At 43.0% G+C, this 21,361-nt stretch overlaps 2 protein-coding genes and 1 long non-coding RNA gene across 5 annotated transcripts; 2 read left to right on the top strand and 1 right to left on the bottom strand.

The window, feature by feature from the left end:
* Positions 1–888: 888 nt before the first annotated feature.
* LOC112896285 (protein GLUTAMINE DUMPER 3-like) lies at positions 889–4,043 on the bottom strand. 3 transcript variants are annotated; one of them, XM_025964214.1, is made up of 2 exons: positions 3,355–4,043; positions 889–3,129 (listed from the first exon to the last, which is right to left on the bottom strand). In XM_025964214.1, the coding sequence occupies exon 1, from the start codon at positions 3,928–3,930 to the stop codon at positions 3,391–3,393; it is 540 nt and encodes a 179-aa protein (XP_025819999.1). In that variant the 5' UTR covers positions 3,931–4,043; the 3' UTR covers positions 889–3,129; positions 3,355–3,390. The 3 variants fall into 3 exon arrangements, with proteins under 3 accessions (XP_025819999.1, XP_025820000.1, XP_025820001.1); XM_025964215.1 differs by having other exon boundaries at positions 889–2,583; XM_025964216.1 differs by having other exon boundaries at positions 889–2,539.
* An 8,141-nt stretch (positions 4,044–12,184) lies between these two features.
* Positions 12,185–13,050, top strand: LOC112898113. Its single transcript, XM_025966507.1, has 2 exons — positions 12,185–12,217; positions 12,311–13,050. The coding sequence occupies exons 1-2, from the start codon at positions 12,185–12,187 to the stop codon at positions 12,923–12,925; spliced, it is 648 nt and encodes a 215-aa protein (XP_025822292.1). The 3' UTR covers positions 12,926–13,050.
* Positions 13,051–13,120: 70 nt separating this feature from the next.
* Positions 13,121–14,451, top strand: LOC112896183. Its single transcript, XR_003229381.1, has 3 exons — positions 13,121–13,355; positions 13,760–13,846; positions 13,922–14,451. It is a non-coding gene; the product is annotated as an uncharacterized LOC112896183 (long non-coding RNA).
* The last annotated feature ends 6,910 nt before the right edge of the window (positions 14,452–21,361 follow it).

The following is a 21,361-nucleotide window of genomic DNA, read 5'->3' as shown; positions in this document are numbered from 1 at the left end:
GTGCGAGAAGGCGGAGAAACAACGGGAAAAAGGGCCAGCGACGATGCCCACCTCCACGCGGAGCTTCTTCAGCGAGCGGGGGCGACGGAGTAGCGGCGGAGCGGTGAGAAGGCGGCGTGCCCGAGCTTGGCGGCGCGGCTAGGGTTGCGAGGCAAAAGGCGGCAGCTGCGGGTCTTGCGGATCCTAGGGCATAGGGCGGCGGCTTTATAGGGCGGCCATGGGAGCCTTGACATGCGAGCTAGAGCAGCGCACGGGCGAAGGCCGTGCCGCGCCGTGGCTGGACTCGGGCTCGAGCCCGAGTCTGGCTCGAGGTCGGGGACGACCCCGACAGGTGGGCCCCGCCTGTTAGCGAGCGAGAAGGGAGAGGAGAGAGCTGGTGTGCGGTGGGCTGGTGAAAGAAGCTGGGCTGGCTGGGCCGCGCGGGGAGGGAAGAAAAAAGAAAAGGCCAGCTGGGCTGGGCCGTGCGGGAGGAAGGAAGGGAAAAGAAAGGCCAGGCTGTGCTAGGCCGCGTGGAAGAAAAAAAAGGAGGGAAGGGAGGTGTTGGGCAGGGCCAAAAGGAGAGAAAGAGAGAGAGAAAAAGAAATGAATTCAAATGTATTTGAATTTGAATTTAAAATTTAGATTCAAATCGAAGACAAGCAATAAAACTATGCAATTCGGCATGAAATGCATAAGACCTATATTTCATTATATTTCTTTTTATGGTTAAGTAAATCACTGTTAATTCACGGTAAATGCCCTAAAATCAAAATAATTGAATAAAAATCTTATGGGTCCTGTAAAGAATCTAGCAAAATTTATTTAGGTTCCTAATTTGAAAATTAGGGTGTTACACCAGTGCCGAGAAAAGGTGTATTAACTGATGATTATTCTTTAAAAAACCCTTACTGCCTCTATTTAAACCCTTGTCTAAGACTTCTGATCAATTACAATATGTTACAAACTTGACTTTTAAACTAAAAACTACCATATCTATAAGACTTTATTAAAAAATGAACTCCCGCGGGATCTTCTGCTGATATCATCTCCTAGTCCGATCGATTCCTTTTTAGCCACCCGTTGATTGAGTCCACGTGGTCTTCATCTGTTATTATATGTTTGACCACCCTTGACTCACGTGCTCAGACGATTCCCCCCGGGACTTCATCGGCTTCAATTTTTTCTCTTGCAAAATATTAGCGTCAAGAATCTCCGATCCCTGTTTAACCGTCGACGCTGGGCAGGAGTCTTATGGAGAGTCCTGTATTATATATAACACAATGCAACCTCTGTTCATTTTAAGAGTAGAGTTAGTAGTTAAACAATGATCTTTAGTGCTGCTACATCTCCAAAATGGCGCTGCCTATGCCGGATCCGTTATAGTTGTCGTGCACATGTGAATCAAAGGGTCCAGAACTGCAGATCATCACCTGGTTGTAGACCAAGTCGTTCAATAAATTAAATCAAGTCTATGTGAAGTACTGCCATGAACTATGGTACGCACTCATAATTTGGTCTGTGGAAAACTCTTGGTCGTTGCCATGAAGCGCCAACAAAAAAATATGTACAAAAAAGAGGAAACATCAACGAAAATGATGGGTAGCTTTAATATGTCACGTTATATATATGGTTCAGAATAATGCATCATTTCATCGTGTAATCATTATTCTAAATGAGGCCTCAACGAATTAATAAGATCTTCTGCATGTGGTTCTAGTGGCTGTTAATTGGGGAAGGGTGGTGTGCTTTTGTTGCCAACCATGTAGTCAAGCAACCTTTTGCCAACCGGAAAACGGGGGTGCTTTCCCGGATTTGCCTAGCTGCAATGAGTAATGCATAAAGAAGGTCTGTCTTTTCCATGTGAAACCCAAAGCATTTCACACCAATCTGGTAATTACCACAGGGAAGGTTTTGAGTGCAAGTCAAGACTAGAAACACACGTAACGCCGTATTTTGGCACCATGCTTCACTACACCCATATTTTCTGCAAAAAGGTTCCGTTCAGCTGGAACGTTTCCCTTCTCTCGCACTAGGTTACCTGAAACGTACACCAACAAGCTTGTGCTAATTGAAACCAGCTACAAATAATAGGAATTTAAAAAACTAAATTTATAAACTGAAGGTAATGATAATTTCATTATTCACGGTTTTTTTTTGCGGGATTTAATTAAACATGTCCATCTAGATTTGTTGTCCTAAGTTATACTTTTTTAACTTTGACTACTAGTATATATAAAAAGTTATTTCCACAAATAAAAAGAGTTAATGTTATAAAGCGTAGTTTTCATAATGTAAACTAGAAATGTCATATTGTGCTGTCAATACATACATATATAAATTATAGGCTTTATGATTAGAAGTACTATACGTGTGCATTGAAACCCTGCTCTTTTGACGATCAAACAACCGTATACTGTATACACCGACCGTCTCTACGTCGTCACCGAGGCGAAGCAGCTTCTGATTCTTCCGTTGCCACCTCATAAAATTAGCAACCTTTCCGACCGAAAGCTGGGTAACGCTTCCTGTCTCTCGCTTAACTTTTCCTGGATTTGCGAAGCTGCAATGAATAACGCATCAAAACTCCCGTCTTCTATAAACTCCCTATATTAAAGCAGGTAGCATGTGAGAGTGGTATGTACGAATACGTCATTCTTGTAATGAAACGGAAAAAAAACCATAGTAAAAAAAACTTATGAAAGATTTTAAGTGGAAGTCAAGAACTAAAATACCCACACAATGCGGTATTTAGGGACCATTCTTTGAACAAATTTTCTGCAGAAGGTATCATTCAATTTGATTGTTTCCGTTTTCCAAATTACATTACCTAATTCGAAGCATTTATATGCTAGCTACTAAAAACAGCTCCTGAAAAATAATAATATACATAATTCAATAACGTGCGTCCTATTTACCAAATATGAAGTATTGAGATTTACTATCAATGTACGTGAAGACGCGGCAACAAGCCCATGTCTGGCACAGTCTCAATCAGGTAGTCGATCTTTCCATTGCTAGAGCTAGTCCCAATGGTGGTTGCGGATGCGGGGACGGCACGGCCAAGTCCCGCCGGATGGTAATCACTATCTTGAAGGCTAGAAATTGAAGAAGACATCGTGACCGATGGAGCTTGATCCTAATGTTGAAGGCCTGAATTTTCAAGCAACTCAAGGTTAACAAAATGAAGAATAATTGACGATATTATTGGAGGTGGAAGTTGTAGAACAACACAATGACCCTAAAGAATTTCCTTTCACTAGTGAAGCAATTTTTCTTCATCTGAATTCTCACCAAATTATTTACAGATTCCAGCTGAGAAATCAATAATCAAACAAAATTTAGAGGAAGGGGATCGAGCGGAAGTTTATCACAAACCGCCCTGAAACTTGCTCTCTCTTCTCCTTTCACAGTTCACACGTGATCTAGCTGCCGGTCACGCTCGGTATCGTCGGCGACCGCGCCGCTCTCCCCCTCCCCCGCCGTGCCGCGGTGCTTCTCCTGATCCTCCGTCTCCGGCGATCCTTCTTCTCCAGCGGCCGTGTCGTCGCTGTTATTACCGCGCGCTTGGCGGACGATCGGCGCGGCCAAGAACGTGGGCGTCTTCTCCCCGGCCATGACGACGGCGACGAGGTCGGAGAAGACAGCCGGGGAGGCCGCGGCCGCGGCTGCGGGCGATTTGGAGCCGCCGCCGCCGTCCGTGGCGCCGGGAGCGGAGGAGACGGCGTCGCCGCCGCCGGTGCCGAGGTAGTTGTTGAGCTTCCAGTAGGAGCAGGCGAGGATGAGGAGCGCCAGCGTGATGAGGGCCAGCATGGCGGCCAGCCCGCCGAACAGGTACGGCACCGGCGAGTGCCACGGCGAGGACGGCAGAGCCGCGGCAGCCGGTGGCGGCGCCGCAGGCGGTGTCGGCGTCGGCGTGGGCCTGGACGACGCACTTGTTGCCAGCGGCCTCATGGCTTGGAGCTAGTGCTCTCTGGCTGCCTCCCTCTCTTCTCTGTTCTCTCTGCTGTGTGATAAGCTTGCAATTCTTGGCAGGCAGAGATGAGAGGTGGCTTGGAGTAGGGGGAATGGCAAAGTGGAGGGTTAGGCTGATGAGAGGTATTTATAGAGGGTCAAGAGTTCAGCTTTTTATTGTGGTCTAGAAAAAAAAGAAAAATATCTTTCTGGAACTCCAAGAACATCGTCATGTTTCTAATGCTCACTCCCAAGTTACCCGTAACTCGTTATTATTATTTTTTTCAAATGACCAACACTTTTTTAAGTATAGTTATTACCCCTATAGTTTTAGCAAATTACGAACAACCTAATTCCCCACAATGTCACTGCCCACAGTTCTACGAGTAGCACTAAATGTACTAAAATTGTTTGGCCACTTCTGAGATGAAAATGTCAGGGACCAAAAATAATTACTCTTGTAGTGTTTTGTGATGTAGTAATAATCCGGGGGCATGCAGTCAAACTTTTAAGTTTTAGATGTTGTTATATAGTTGTATAAACATATTTTGTACATTTAGTATGTTTGGATGAGCTAAAATTGAACGATAAATTTTAGTATCTATTAGCACTTATATATCTGCTAAAGTTTTTTAATCTTATCTAAAGTTTAGCCTACACCCATTAGCATTCCTGTTTGGATGAGCCAGTGCTAAAATTTAATATTTTTAGATATTATTAGCATTTGGATGCAAACATCTTTTAATTTTTATTTAGTCTCGGCAAACACATTCACTGGCAAATACACGAGCTACGTGCACTAGCCAGCTGCATCGAAATCGCCAGTGTGGTGTATAGGAAAATATGAGTAATAAGTTAATAACTCGTGCTAGCAACTTTGAGGTTTACTACATCCAAAAACGCCTTTTGCGCTCACCAACTGATGATGGCGTTGGCGACGGACGGGTAGCTGCGGCGACAAGGACGGGCGCGAATTCAACGGCCCCGTGACCGCAGTTACGGCGATGACCATCGTCTTTAATCTGACAGGAAGTCAAGCACACGTCGGCCGTGCATCCTGGCTGTGGCTGGCTGGCCGGAGCGATCAGCCGGCCGGTCGCGTCGCTCGCAGGGCAGTTATTAGGCGGCCGGTCACGACGAAAGGGACCTGCCGGAGTTCCGGTTTTGCCGCCTGTGCATTCAATTCGAAGGTGGATCGGCCGGCCGCCGGCGGCCGGAGCGAGGGGAGGTGAGGTCTGTCACTCCGTGTTCGTGCGTGTTGTGGGTCAGGGACAAGCGCGCTTTCCGGTGGTGAAGCGAGGCCTAGCTTGGCGGAACCCGGCCAGAAGAATTGATGGCTCCAACCGATGCAACGATCACCCCTCGATCGACATGTTAAGTCTTTGTTTGCCAATTATGTTGCTGTTTGTTCATATGCTCACCTCCTATGTTTTTGCGGATTAATTTCGGCCTCATCTTCTTCGGCGTCAAGCATACGTGGCACAACATTATAGGTCTAGCTAATGTATGACCGACCATATTGTTACCTTTCTTTACGGCACACCTAAATCTGGAAAGTATTGTTGCGACAACTGTGCATCTTTTCTACTTTTAGCCACAAAAAGTTGCATACATCCATGCAACAGGTGTGAATGTGTGAAAAAAGAAGATCGAATTATCTTGAAATGCTATATTTTCTAAACCATATATTGGATTTAAGATTCGTTTGCATCATTATAATTCTTATACTTTTATCAACAAAACAAGATCAATTTGTCCATATTTTGAAGCCATATTTTAGATGGACACATAATTGCCTATACCAAACTACAAAAAGATATTAATAAATCAATTAAAATGCCTAGGAGCATTCGCTAAAATTACCTACATCTTTAACACAAAGAATATTCACTCTTCCCACTTAATTATTCGGTCATCTTATAATGCATCCATATCATTAGTGCTCTCTTCACATCACGGAAATAATTATCTACTATATATTTTAAGTGCTTAAACTTGTTTAGGGCGTCACTACTGGTTCAAACGGCTCCGACCCGCTCTGCTTGCCAACGTGGCTGTCCACGTGGGATCCGATGCGGGTTGAGCGGCATTTTTTGGCGCCTATTTTCATCAGCAATTTCACACCGTCCCTCGGAATCATAAAATATGATAGCCTATTTTGAAAAATCTCTAGTCTCAAATCCCTAGGTTCGCCCGTGTTCCGATCCCCACATCGTATCGCCGCCACCGTCGAATCCCCTTCCTTGTAAAACCGATGGGATCAGCCCATTCATCTCCCACGAAATCGAAATCAAAATCAAAACCCCAAACCCTAACGCAAAACCCCCAAAATCCTTGTAAAACCGCCCCAAATCGGATACCCTAGCTACATCTCAAAATCGAACCTTTGTGCCTGAGTATCAACAACTTGTACCCAACGATTGCCTAGAACAATTGCGAAATAGGAGTTGCCGTCGGATATATGAACTCATCATAAGCAGGCGCATTTCCACCCTTCCGCTGCAATCTCACCGCCATCATCGATCACGGCGGACGGCGAATTGAGCACAAGCACCAGCTTTGCTTGCCCTCCTTCAAATTCCTACCCCTTCCAATTTTCGCCAGGAATCGTCTCCTACTGTCGCCGCCGCCACAACGACGAAGCCAAAGTGTGGGAAGGAGGAAGCAAGACGAGCTGCCGAGGATAGGATCGTCGCTGATATGGGACGGCTCGACCCACGTTGGATGTCACGTGGATAGCCATGTCGGCTAGTGGAGCAGGTCGAGACCTGTTTGGATCAGTAACGGCGCCCTGAACGGTGATGCAGTTTACTCTTTATTGTTCCACGTCACATATGTCGTCGCTCTTTTCGGTCACAGAATTACTTTGTTACTGTATATGTTTGTAACACGTTAGGAATTAACTAACTTACGAATATGAAATAAAGTGGTCTCATCATTTTTAAATACCTAAACTCAAGGCACGGAAATTAACTTTACACCTGCCAGATCAAAAAAAAAAACTGCTGATGGCCGCCGGTTCACAGTACTGTGGCACGCATAGCTAGTGCGTGTGAACGTGCATGTGCTCTTGCTCTCAAGTGGAAGTTGGCCTCCATCACAGGCCGTTGGTACGTGCGTGTACTGCCTCGATCGGCTTCAGGTGATCGATGTGTCGTACACGCCTATCTATGCGGCTTGAGAGTCGTGGTAAGTAGTAACGGTGCAAGCTGCTGATGAGTAGTGATTAGGTGTCTGGTGGCGTCGTCATCAGGTCCTGGCAGCTGAGGAGGTAGCTAGCCTGATGATGAGCTCCGCAAGGCGATGACAAGGACGACGCGCCCTCTCGCTTGTCGCTTCCTTCCTTTCCTTCTCCGGGATGGATGGATGGATGATGCATGGGGACGGGGACGATGGCGTGCTCCGGCCGGCCGCCGCCGACGTTGCTCCTGGACATCCCTCGCGTCGGACGTCTCTTCCGCGGCATGCCGCGCGCACTTGCTTGCTGAATATTAGGCTTGGCTCGTTATCCATACCATAATCACAAAGTTTCTGGGTTGATCGGGTCGTGGAACGGGGTCGAGGGTCGATGTAAGGAACATAATTTTATTGGACTATGATTGTGATTTTGGTGATTGTGTGGTCAATGGAACTAACGAGTCCGTGAGCTTAAATTTGTAGGATTTATAGGTTTCATGGATGGAGTCTAATCCATAAACAAAAAAGTCCAAATCGCAGTCAAGATGCTCAAGTAGTAGTGAAAATGTAGAGAATATATTTGAGGTGTCCAAATAAGCGGAGCGATGAATTGGATAAGGTGCAGTAGAAAACAGGCGATCGGCGCTCCTAGTTTTGAACTGACGGTGCATTGGAGAATTGCTACTGTGATCAAGTCAGTAGCACCGGTTGAACCGGCGCTATAAGAAGGGAGGCGTCGGTGCAATAAGGAGAAGGCATGGTGATCAAGTGGAGAAATACCAAAGGCACCGGTTGAACCGACGCCGTAGTGTTAAGCATCGGTGCATTGGTAGTTTACTGATACAGAAGTGTTTGGAGTTGGAGAAGCCTGAAAGTCTTCAGCACCGGTTGAACCGACACCCATCGGTGTAATGCGTCGGTGCAATGATGTCATTAGTAGAAGACAGTTGGAGTTCAACGGCTAACAGGCAGGGTCAGTGTTACCGGTTAAACCGATGGTGGCGACCAGTTTAACCAATGCTTTATGCTTTTCTAGGTAAAAGCAAGCAGTGGCTATGAGCTGCCCTCTAGCCGAGGCCATTTGAAGTTGCTGGAGTTCATGTAAAGCACCCATACTCTGAAGAAGTTCTCCAAACTATCCAAGAGCTCGTTGATCAAATCCTTAGAGTTTAGCACAAACTTTGTAAGAGATAGTGCTATGCTAACTCTAGTTAGAGTGAGAGAGCAAGGTGTAGTTAGAGTGAGAGAGCAAGGTGTAGATGCCTTGTGCTGGTTCTTGAGTGAACCTCAGCTGTAATTTCGGTGTGCCAGCCTCTTGGAGTCTTCGTGGCTCGTCGGCAAGTCTTCGACCTTCCAGCTTGGTGTGAAGCGGCGACGACAACTTTGTGCGGGGAACAAGACCCCTCCTTCGTGGGAAGCTCCATAGCGAAAACAACATCAAAGTGACCGGGGTACTTGGCGTGAGCCTTAGTGGCCTAGTCTTTGTGGCAAGTCAAGGGGAGTCCCGAAAGATACTTGGTGACCGGGAAACAATACTCTTAGTGAGTGATTCAACAACATAGACTAGTAGTGGCTCAGTGCCTACAGATACCACGGGATAAATTCTTGCGTCAAGAGTTTGCTTCCTCTCATCCCCTCCTTTACGTTTCCGCATTTCATACTTGCAACTTGTGTGCCCTTACTTTCGTGTAGTATTTCGCTAGAATTTGCTATAGGTTGCAAAATTTATTTGGGATGAGAGTTTTGTACTAGATGAACCATAGTTGCACGTCTAGATAGCTTGATTAGTTTAAGTTTTGTTCAAACTAGTTTCAGCCATAGGTTAAGATTTTAGAATTGCCTAATTCACCCTCTCCCCCTCTTAGGCTACGAGCACCGATTGCTTTCAGTTGACACTCTATACAGCGATAAATTATTATATGGAATGTACCCAATCCCGATTCATCCGGGTCGATATCTTCGGGTGGATGCGTCTTTATAAACACAAAAACTATATATATGTTCTACTAATGAAGAAACTAATATGTACAAACATATAAGAAAAGTATAAAATAATAAATTTAGACTATGCCACACGTACTCAGTTCAATGTCTAACAAAAGTTACACCAATCAATTATCCTTACTCTTATCCCAATTGAATCCGCTAGCGATGGGGCCGTGACCCCTCTCAAACCGGGACGCGACCCAACCTTGAATGGATATTGACCCTGTTGGACCCGACCCTCGAATCGGGACGGCATTCCCGGATCATGAGACGAGGTACCGATCCCGAATTCTGTGACTATGATCCATACATACATCCTACTCCTACATGCACACTTGGTCGATATGCCTAGAACTAGCTAGCCAGCATCACACGATTAATTACAAAAAACGCTGAACGTAGAGAACAAATTAAGTTCATTAGCCAGCAGTGGGACCCCACTGCTAGAAAAATTAGCACTATTACTGGTCAAATGACGCGGTTAGTACCAGTTGTGGCAACCTATACCGTCTGGCGAGTACTAAATGGAGAACCGTTTAGTATCGGTCGCAGCGACGGATACTAAACACACCACCTAGAAAAAACGAATAAAAATAAAGCCCTCACTGCTAGAAAAACTAGCACTATTACTGGTCAAATGACGCGGTTAGTACCAGTTGTGGCAACCTGTACCGTCTGGCGAGTACTAAATGGAGAACCATTTAGTATCGGTCGCAGCGATGGATACTAAACACACCACCTAGAAAAAACGAATAAAAATAAAGCGAACCTCGGGAGTCAGATGTCACGGGAATTTTTCACGTGTAAATGCACGTGCGCGGCCGTGAGGATTTGAACCCACGACCTCCAGCCTCTAGCTTCCTTACCTTCCCAACTACGCAACACATATGACTAGGTGGAAGGTGTTTTTATTTTAAAATAACCCGTAGAGGACCATTTAGTACTGAACCAAAACACCATCCCGTGCTTAAATGTCAGGACCACCTAGTAAAAAAAATGATATTTAGTACCGGACGATATCTTGACCCGGTACTAAAATAGCTCCGAAAATTTTTAAATTTGGACCCGGTACTAAAATAACTCGATACCACCTTTACTATCGGGTAAGTGACTAGTACTATCATTATGCGATGAAAGGTCGTTGTTCTAGCTGTGCCCCGTGGTCAATGCACGCAAGACCACTCCGGGATGGAAGCGAATAAAGACTCTCGACAAGCAAGCAAGGCATGGTGATGGACGATCGCCCCGGTCGTTGCGAGTCATCAGTGCGCTAGACATTGCTAGAGCACCACCTGGACGACCTACAGCCTGACCAGCTAAGCTACCTCCTTGTCGTCTCTCTGACGTAGTCTGGTCTGCCTGGGTCATCATATGGTAGCTAGCTAGCTTATTAACGTGCGGGGCAAGAACACGCGGGGTTGCTCCTGCCTCTAGCTGCCAGCTTGCCACATATAGGGCGCGTTTGGTTGCTTGCATGCGGCCTGGCCAAGCTCGGCGCATGCACCCGGTGTGTGATTGGTTGGCTGCAGCACCGCGAGCCAGGCTCAGCGTATGCAACTCAGGGGCGATTGGTTGCTTACATCTCCATCTGACTCGTGCCTTCCCGTGCAGAAATCGGCGCTCAGCCTGGCTTCCGGGAAACGAAGGGGTGTTTGGGAGAGCTTCACTTCACATTTTGTAGCTCAGCTCCTCAAACTTATAGCCAAACATGTCCAGCTTCATTGACTCAGCTCCACAAAAAATCATGAATCTAGTCTCAACTTCACGTTTTTTGGGAAGCAGCCCAAAGGGTGCTTCAAAAATTATAGCTTTGAACGTCGTCATGAAGTTGGCGTGTAATTACCCACCACTGCCATCGGTTACACACGTAACGATTCGTTTCTTTTCTCCACCCAGACCCGGTACTCCCTCCCTCCCCACCTCCTTTCTGTTCGAGCAGGAAGCCATGGAGGACGCCCTCCCTCCCCACGCCGCCGCCGCTGCCCTTTCCTCACCGTCGGAGCTCGCCGGCGAGCAGCCAAGCCCCAAAACGGATAGATCCGGTCGTCCTCTTCCATCCCCTCCCAATTTCGACCCCGATCCACCATCCCCAAGGCTCGGGCCATGGCCGGCCGCTGTTCCGGTCGCTGGGCGACCATGCCCGCCGCCGGCGCCGAGGGTCGGTCTCTCCCGCGCTAGGGGAGGCGCGCGGGGGCCCTCCCGTGGCGCGCGCGCGGCGTCCCGCGGCGCGCGGCCAGGGGGCGCGGGCGGGGGCGCCTGGACAGGGGGCGCGGGTGGGGGCGCCGGGACAGGGGACGCCGGCGGGCTTCCTGCGGCATCCCGTGGCGCGCGGCCAGGGGGCGCGGGCGGGGGCGCCGGGACAGGGGGCGCGGGCAGGGGCGCCGGGGCAGGGGACGCCGGCGAGCTTCCTGCAGCCTCCCGTGGCGCGCGGCCAGGGGGCGCGGGCGGGGACGCCGGGACAGGGGTCGCGGGCGGGGGCGTCGGGATAGGGGGCGCGGACGGGGGCGCAGGGACAGTGGCTGCCTCAGGGCTTGGCTACGCGCCTAGCGCCGGCGAGCCAGCCAGCCATGGCGTGGCTGGCCGCGCCCCTGCCCCGGGGTGGCTCGCAGCGCAGGGAGTTGGCTCGCAGTCACAGTCGCAGGCGCCAAGCGGCAGCGGTGTTAAGCGTCGAGCAACTGCGGTAATTCCTCTCAATTCATGTTATAAATTGAGTGTTTCATTGTTGCAGTATATATGTGCATTAGATAATTAGTATTTAGACATAGGAACAACGGATATTTCTCTCAATTCAAAGATATGTTGTGTAATTGCACTCTAGGGTGATCAAATGGAATGGACTGATGAGTACAATGCCATTGTTTCTGAATTAATGGCTGAGCAAGTGAGAAAAGGAAATAGACCAAACACACATTTGAACACTTTAGGCTACACAGAGGTCATGGACAGGTTCTATCAAATGACCGGAATTGAGTTATCAAAGATACAAGTCAAGAATAAGTGGGATAGATTGAAAAATGATTGGTCAATTTGGCAAAAGTTGGTTCGGAAGCAAACCGGAACGGGTTGGGACAGCACAAGAGGAGTAATAAGCATGGACAATGAATGGTGGAAAAAAATGAAAAAGGTAAGTGTTTATTGGCTCTTAAATTTTGAATTCTTTCTAATGCTCTTTAGTCTTGAAATGAAATAATTATTCTTATACTTCTTATTTGTTTAGGAAATTCCGGGATGTGGAAAGTTCAAGAAGAAAGCATTGCAAAATCAAGATTTTCTTCGAGAGATGTTCGGTGATATCTCTAATGATGAAACCGATCATTGGAATCCTATGAGTGATAACCCTATTATTCCTAATGATCCTATTGTTCCTAATAGCCAACAAGAGCTTGAAAACATTGATGAGGATGGAGAGCAACAAGGAGGAGAGGAGGAGGGTTGGGAGGATATGGTTCATGATTGGGGATATATGGAGGATAATGACACCGAGGCTCAGGAGGTTTCTCCTGTAGTTGGTAATCAAAAGAGAAGACCACGTGTCGTTCTTGAAATACCTAAGAAACAAAAAACAAGTACAGCTCTTGTTATTCAAGAACAGATTACAAAAATTGCTGACTCGGCTTCTTCTTTTACATCAAGAAAGCAAGCTGAGGTTGGCATCAAGGAGGTGATGGATCTTGTCTTGGATTGTGGGGCAGACTATGGTAGCAATGAGCATGATATTGCTACCCAATTGTTTGTGAAGAGGGATCAAAGAGAAATGTTCTTGACTCTTCCTACTAGAGAAATTAGATTCAACTGGCTTACAAGGAGGTACAATGATAAATATGGAAATTGAAGACTTAGGGTTCTGTAACATACTCTTTCGGCTTTCGGATTCTTTTTTCTTCAGTTTCATGTATCATGTGTGAACTATTGAGGATTGTATGAATAATAATGTTAGAGTTGCCATGTTTTCATGTACTCTTTGGAATTCTATTTTGCTAATACTATGTGAATTTGTCAATTTGTGTATACTTGCAGATTTCTGATTGTGAGAGTGATGATTCAGAGGATGAAATTGATGAGTTTTGGGATATAATTTTGAGTGGTGCTAGAGTGGCAGAAAAATATGTCGAGCTTTACCTAGACAAAAATCCGAAAAGGATAGCTGATCAAAGTGGGATGGGATGGTTACAATATGTTTTGAGGACTCCAGGTGAATGCCATTCTCAATTACGCATGAGCACAGAAATTTTTATGGACCTTCATGATATATTGGTGTCAAGGTATGGCCTACAACCATCTTTGCACATGAACACCTATGAGGCTCTTGCAATTTTCCTATTTACATGTTCTGGGAATGAGTCTAATAGGAAAAGTCAGAACCGTTTCAATCACTCCGGTGAAACCATTAGTAAGAAATTTGGTGAGGTTCTTAATTGTTTCATGGAAATGGCAAAACATTTTGTTGTTCCAAAGGATCCTAATTTTCGCACAGTGCATCAAAGGATAAGAGATGATAGAAGGGCATATCCATATTTCAAAAATTGTATTGGCGCTCTAGATGGGACACATATTAGGGTAGCTCTACACCCTAATGAACAAGTGAGGTATATTGGAAAATCAGGGATACCCACTCAAAATGTCCTTGCAATTTGTGATTTTGATATGAGATTCACATATGTATCAGTGGGCCAACCGGGATCCGTGCATGACACGACTGTGTTATACAATGCAATGAAGGTGGACCAGCAGTTCTTCCCTCATCCTCCACAAAGTAAGAATTTTTCATTTCTACATAACTTACATTACTTATTATTTAGTGTTAACATGATGTATTATTTGTTTGTAGATAAATACTATGTTGTTGATGCGGGATACCCTAATAGAGTTGGATACCTAGCACCGTATAAGGGCGAGAGGTACCATTTACCGGAATGGCATAGAGGTATGGAGCCAAAATCTGCTAAGGAAAAGTTCAATCGTATTCATGCACGTGTTCGTAGCGTTGTTGAGAGGTCATTTGGGGTCCTAAAGATGAAGTGGCGAAATTCTATATAAAATGGCAATCTATCCATTGTGGAAGCAAAAGATGATAGTTGTGGCGTGCATGGTAATCCATAACTTTATTCGTGAGCATAATGCTGGTGATTTGGACTTTGAACGTGTGGAACGTGATGAAAATTATGTGCCTACAATACCAGAAAGGTATAACAAGTATGTAGTTCCCTCCGATGGATCGACTTCATTACCTAATGCGCCCACTATGGATGATTTCCGTGATGAATTAGCGACCGCTATTGCTAGAGGTTGGAACTAGTGTATGTGGTAATGTTAGTATTTGATGGACACTTGAATGGATATGTAATGGTGTTATACCTTGATGGAGACCGTTAGTTTGTAATATTTATGAACAAATATTCGAGTACAAACTTATTATTATCTATGTTTTTTATTCAAATTTAATTTACTTTGTACTGTTTTTCAATTTTTTATTGATAATACAAACATATTACATATCTCCAATGGTTTATACTAAAAAGAAAACAATCTCATGGATTATTCAAGGGTAGAAGAGACCTTTCCATATAAACTCTTATTTTCATGAAGCTAGAGTTGATCTCCAAGCCAAACACTTTCAAAAAATTCTCAACTTTGAAGCTAAGCTACTCTACTCTGAAGCTCGTGAAGCTGAGCTGAGTTCTATGAAGCTGAGCTCTCCCAAACATGCCCGAAATTGGATCTCGTTTCTCCGGAGCCTGACTCGCTCGCTGCTGGCCCGTGAGAGCCTGTCTCCCGAGAGCCGAGCCAGACTGTACCACAAGGGAACCAAACACGCCCATAGCTACTGCACGCCTGTTAGCTCCTCAGCATCTCCACATGAGGCATATTTGGTTACAGAGATTAAAAATAAATCCCCATCATATCGGATGTTTGAACACCAATTACGAGTATTAAATATAGGCTAATTATAAAATCTATTGCATAAACAGATGCTAATTCGCGAAATAAATCTATTAAACCTAATTAATTCATGATTTGATAATGTTGTGCTACAGTAAACATGTGCCAATGATGGATTAATTAGGCTTAATAGATTCGTCTCATGAATTAGTCTCCATTTATGCAATTATTTTTATAGTTATATCATATCTAGTCTCTCTAATTGGAATCTAAACACCCGATGTGACAAGTACTAAAAATAAATCACTGGATCCAACCACCCCCTAATTCCCATCCCAGATAACTTGCCCAAGCTAGCTAGCTCCTAACTGGAAGGCTCATATGTGATCGACGCCGGCCTGCATTAGACTGCGCAAGCTATCATAGGGATTAAACTTTAACCCTCTCTTTTAATACTGATTAGATGGATTAAATAAGAGTTGATTGCATAAGTCATGGCTAATTGTCAAGACGAACCTATTGATGCAATTAGCCCATAATTAGCCCACATTTACTGTAGCACAATATTGCCAAATTATGGTCTAATTAGGTTTAATGGGTTCGTCTCGCGAATTAGTCTCCATTTATGCAATTGGTTTTGCCATTTGCCTACATTTAATATTTCTAATTGTGTCAAACATCTGATGTGACGGAACTAAAACTTTAATCCGCCGGATCCAATCGACACCCTAGCTGCCCTGACCGCCATTTCTTCCGGGCTCGAAGTGCCAACAGTGTTGAAGAAAACTTTGCTTGATTTAGACAACTCAATATTTTTTTCCCGAAACATAGTATATATAGACGCAGACGCTCACATATACGCACGCATACTCATACTCGTCGAGGAGCACGTCACCTACAACTGAACGAATAGAGCCAGTTAAATCTTAGAATAGTCTATAAAAATGCAAGAACCTATATCGAGTTGGGAACTCGAACTCGGATAGACAGATTGCAATACGAGGAACCTTACTACGCTCAACTCACCAGAAACTCCACATTAGAACAGTGTTATTTTATTTCGGGGTCTCTAGATGGCGTTTGCCTAAACATGGAAGTTTGCAAGCTATATTCCAGCGCAAACGGTTTTTTCCCCTTCCGGCCGAACTTTTGTTGTGTTGATGTCAGACCTATTCGTTATATCCTGTTGCTTTTGTCCGCTCTCAGCTAACTGAGAGCCCTCATCGATACACTATAGGCTGCCTCCAGAACCCAAAAGGATATCTCTTTCCAAACCGGTATCATCATCTTAAAAGGGCATCTCTTCGAGACGCAAGGGAGTATATAAGTCTGCAAAAGCTGCGTGGATAAGATAGAGTTTAAGGGGTTGTTTGTTTTCCGGGGCTTATTTTATTTTAAGCCCCAACATATCATAATACTGATTAGGAGTATTAATCATGAATAATGATAAAATAAATTCCATAATCCTTAGGCTTATTCGCGAGATGAATCTATTAAACTTAATTAGTCCGTGATTAGCCCATGTAATGCTACCGTAATATATGCTAATCATAGATTAATTAGGCTTAATAGATCCGACTCGTGAATAAACTCTAGCCTTATGCGGTTACTTTTATAAGTATTTCTAATTAAGAATCACCAATTAAGAATCTTGACTTTGAGAGTCTTTGGATGGTACTAAACGGTGTTGAAAAGGTTCAAACTTCAGCGACCATACGCGTCATCACCAATCAGTGCACTCCCTGCTTTTCAAATTTCAAGCACCAACCAAAAACGGTTTGATCGATCGACAGGGACGCCTGCTAGCGCATCATCTCAGATTGAACACATCACGTTAGCACGTCGACACATATGAAGAACCTCTGCGCACACATATCATTACTACTAGCCCTGTCCCCCTCTATCTTTTCGTCCCTCTTCCTCACTGCTCAAGAGTAATTTGGACCTCGCTTGTAAACCAAGCATGATGGCATCATGAAAATATATAGTGTCCGTGATGGAATAACTTTCTAGCCAATACACAGCCAACATTACGTATTAAAATACACCGATTCAGAGGTTTGAGGAACAGCTGGAGTTTGAGTCCCATTTGGAAACTAGCTGAGAGGCCTTCCCATAGCGCTAGAATGCTTTTTTGAAATAAAAAAAGGGAATCATCTGGGATCCACAACTGTTATTTTTTTCTTAAAAAACCAAGGTCGTTCACAGCCTGCCCGTTCAATCTGTTTGACGCAAGGGAAGGAAGAAAGTAAAAACTCCGTTGCATCCCAGCTTCTCCTCAAAATACAAAATCTTTCGATCGATCCTTTTTCTATTATCCAATACAGGGATTGATCCCTTTTCTATTATCCAATATGGAGTTTGAGCAACACCACCATCGGTGGTTCACTATGGGTAAGAGGACAGCCATCAGGCATAAAAAGTTACATCAGCGATAATGAGATTGAGGGGTTCGAAAGCTTAAAAAATGCTTACGAAGCACTGACCAACAATATAACATATATATAATTTTATGAAATTACCTAATCTACATATAAGATTTTTATATCTCTAAAAGTTAATCAAATACATTAAAAGTTATTGACAATCAAAAGTTTGGCTGGCTAATGTTAAAGGCATTGCCTATTTATGACCAGAGAGAGCAGGAAGCAATACATATACGACATTGTTAGGCGTATATGTTAGATATATATACTACTTCAGCGCACACTTTGTCGATTTTAACTCCGGTTTCTGACTTACTAGGTAAGGATGAATAGACCCAAACTCACATTGGCTATAGGTGCACCCATCCAAAACAAGTCATATATTAAATGAACGTCTTAAAAAAGGATGTTTATTTATGAGTAAAATACACCGCCAATCCTTAAACTTGGCTCATCATATCATATTAGGTCCAAATCACCATTTGTAAGTTAAAGCGTAAGTGTTTCTGCTGATCTGGAGCTTACATCTGGGACCAATTTTATTTTTATACTTGTGCTTCCTTTTGTATTTTCTATTTCTTTGAAATTTTTATTTCAAAAATTTATGTCCGGATATATTTTTCCAATATTTTCTCTAAAATTTATCTTTTTTATTTTCTAATATTTTGTCATCTGACTTTCTTTTTTTACAAATTTTGTATATAAATTTTTTCTGTTTGAACATATTTGTACAAGTAGTTTTTGCTATAATGTTTTTGCTAAATTAGCTTTATATATAATTTGTATTTGAACAAATTATATAACTTTTGATTTAACTTAAGCAACTGTGATTTGGACCGTACACATGATTAGTAAGTTTAAGGATCCGAGTGCATTTTGAAAGTTTGGGGACCTGAATGACACCCGAGCTAAGTTCGAGGACCGACGATATAATTTACTTATTGTTTATTTTTGTCCTTTCATTTTTTCCATCACTATATCAAGTACTAAATAATGCCATTGCTCTCCTTGCAGAAAAAGAAGGCTCATAAGATCCACTAAAGTTATAAGATTACCAAAGATGGAATTAGACCAAACCAGACTTTCAGTAGCTCCTTTAGTACTACACTATATAATATGATTTCACACGGCCACATCTGCAAAATCATATCTCAAGCAGCAAGCTGTCAGCTAGAAGTAAGATAAGACGATGTCAAAGATTGAAAGTTACATCAGGAGAAGAGATAAAAGGTTTGGAGGAAAAGTGCCACTCGATCTCCTTAACAGAAAGGACACCATAAAAGTGAATATGGGTGGTTCGGTTGGTTACCACCACCATCATCATCGCCATTGAAAACTGTGCACAGCTATCTAACGTGTTGGTTGAGAGGAAAGAAGACTAGAGGCTGTTTGGTTACGAGCGCTAAAGTTTAGTCATTATCGCATCGAATCTTCGGATACTAATTAGAAGAATTTAATATAAGATAATTATTAAATTTATTACATAGATGGATGCTAATTCACGAGAAGAATCTTTTAAGCCTAATTAATCCATCATTAACATATATTTACTGTACCACAATATTATCAAAACATAGACTAATTATGCTTAATAGATTCGTCTCACAAATTAGCCTCCATCGGTGCAATTAGTTTTATAGTTAGTCTATGTTTAATACTTCTAATTAGTAATCAAATATTCGATATGACAGGGATTAAAGTTTAGTCCATTGAACCAAGCACCCTGGAGAGAAACTAGCTTGAAGATGGAATGATGCATGCATGTTACTGTTGGTTTTATGCCCCATTCGTCTAAAGGTTGAGACTGATCTGTGATTAGTTAGGGGACAATGTTGACAATGCATGTTGCATGTCGTCCTTATCATCTAGCTATATATGTCTTAGTCGATGGGATAGCCCTGAGCTTTACTAACTGCTAGCACCATCGACAAATGTCATAATGCATATGAAGATAGGTTTTAATCTCTATGTGAAAACATATCTTCGAACATTATTTTTTCTAAGCATTTCTTATTAAATATTAAAAGAACTATGTGAAAACATTTTTACAGTGAAAGTTATACTAAAGTTTGGATGAAGTTACATTCTAAAACAACATCTATTTCAGAACACAGGACTAATATCTAGGAAACTATGTTTATCTACGCTACAATAGAGGCATGATAAACAATAATGCCGCAGCTGAAACAAACTCTTTTCAAATCGAATATTTTATATCTTCATATGAAACATATTTAGAGAATTGAATCAAGATTTTCCAAAAAGAAATTCAGATCATGGGGAGGATCAAGGCCTCTCCTTTGTGCCTTTGCCACCCTTTTTTACTTGAAGAAATAGAAAAAAAACTAATTTTGAGATTATAAGGTTAGTCGATAAAATTATTAATGGATGGTATATGATCTAGCTATTGTACAACGAGATGCAAGACATTAGGATCAATTAACATAAATTGTGGCAGTATGTGATTCATGAAACAATGAGTTTCCCTTGCCTGTTACCTGGCTCTTACCCGACATGCGTTGGCACCAAGATAGTGCACTTTTCAACAACTTACAGGGCAATAGTGTTTATATTTTACGGGACTGCACTTTTAAATGGTGCGACAACATTATGAAAGGGGATTGATTTTGGATTTGTTTTCTTGTTGTGTATAGTCATTTGATTTGATTTGAATTGTTGGGATTTTTTAATTTCATATGTTGTAGTAGCAAGATCTTGCAGTAGGATCTTTTTCTTGATGGGTAGTCTTGTGTTGTGGTAGTAGGTGATTCAAAATATTTCATCTATGCCTTTGAATGATGCAATATAGACTCTAGAATTATTTTTTGTCAAAAAAGTTTGTTGTGGCAAGTGGATTTAAATGTTCGAGTATGCATCTCTAAATTTCCAATAGAAGAATCTTAAGGTTAAATTTTGTAAAAAATATACTTGTTGATGTTCCATCTATTCCTTTTCCATAGCATAGACAATCCAACGCATTTCGGGTGATAATCTTCAATGTTGTACTGTTTCACCATCCCGTGATTATGTTTTTAAAATATGACCATAATTGATGATTTTGTTGATGTGCGGATGATTTTGTTGCTGCAGGTTTTGCAATCACACGATGGCTTTCTTCCAATGTTGCAGTGTGTTTTGCAATCACAATGGCTTTCTTGTCCCATGCTGTATTGGGATTAATTATTTGGTTTTAGTTTTGATTATTGTATTGTATGTTGAAGTTGGTTCGCACACTCCGCATAATGTGCTCTCATCTAATGTAAGCGCTTGATTTGGATCCTGTGCTACCAATTCCATTTATCTATCCATGCAATCGTTGAAAATGGGCAAACTGGGGGTTGAAAATGGACTATCATGTTAGTTCGAGGGGAAAATTGAACTTTTTTCCTTTTGTTTTCCTAAAAATTGTCCAAGTCTTTCGCAAAAAGACTTTGTCTAAGGCTATCTCCAACCGTCGTTCTCTGTATCCTTCTTTATATCCGTCATTTACAGACTTCTCTACAAGATTCTCTCCTCTATATCTCATTTCTCTTCAACAACGTTCTCTGAATCTCATTCTCTATACATTAAACCCTATATTAGAAACGTATTTTGTTCCAAATTTTTGTACGTACGTATTTATCATATCTCAAATCTTATGGACATATTTTATTTTTATTAATCCAGTGTTTAAAATATAAAGAAAAAATAGAGAAGAGGAGAGAAAATAGAGAAGAGGAGAGAGAATCTCTATATATAGAGGAAACCTGTAGCGTTCTCTATTTTAGAGAACCATTTAGAGAACGATGCTGGAGCATACAGAGAACAGAATCTTCTCTTACCGTATATACAGGGTAGAGAACCGTGACTAGTCTCCCGTAGCCTAAATTAAATAGGAAAAGTTGGAGAACCCTGCTGGCCGCCAGCCTGGCGCCTCGCCGGGCCTACCAGCATGCCCCTGCCCCCGGCACAGTCCGGGAGAT

The sequence above is a fragment of the Panicum hallii genome, chromosome 6, assembly GCF_002211085.1.
Source record: "Panicum hallii strain FIL2 chromosome 6, PHallii_v3.1, whole genome shotgun sequence".
Classification (NCBI taxonomy): domain Eukaryota; kingdom Viridiplantae; phylum Streptophyta; class Magnoliopsida; order Poales; family Poaceae; genus Panicum; species Panicum hallii.
Note: the sequence above shows the minus strand (reverse complement) of the source record. Positions and strands in the feature narration are given on the sequence as shown.

Bases quoted from the DNA above. Each gene is read 5' to 3' on its own strand.
- LOC112896285 (XM_025964214.1), bottom strand. From the start codon at position 3,930: ATGAGGCCGCTGGCAACAAGTGCGTCGTCCAGGCCCACGCCGACGCCG.
- LOC112898113 (XM_025966507.1), top strand. From the start codon at position 12,185: ATGGACAATGAATGGTGGAAAAAAATGAAAAAG. The intron at 12,218-12,310 runs GTAAGTGTTTAT...TTATTTGTTTAG, and splicing joins GGTGGAAAAAAATGAAAAAG to GAAATTCCGGGATGTGGAAA.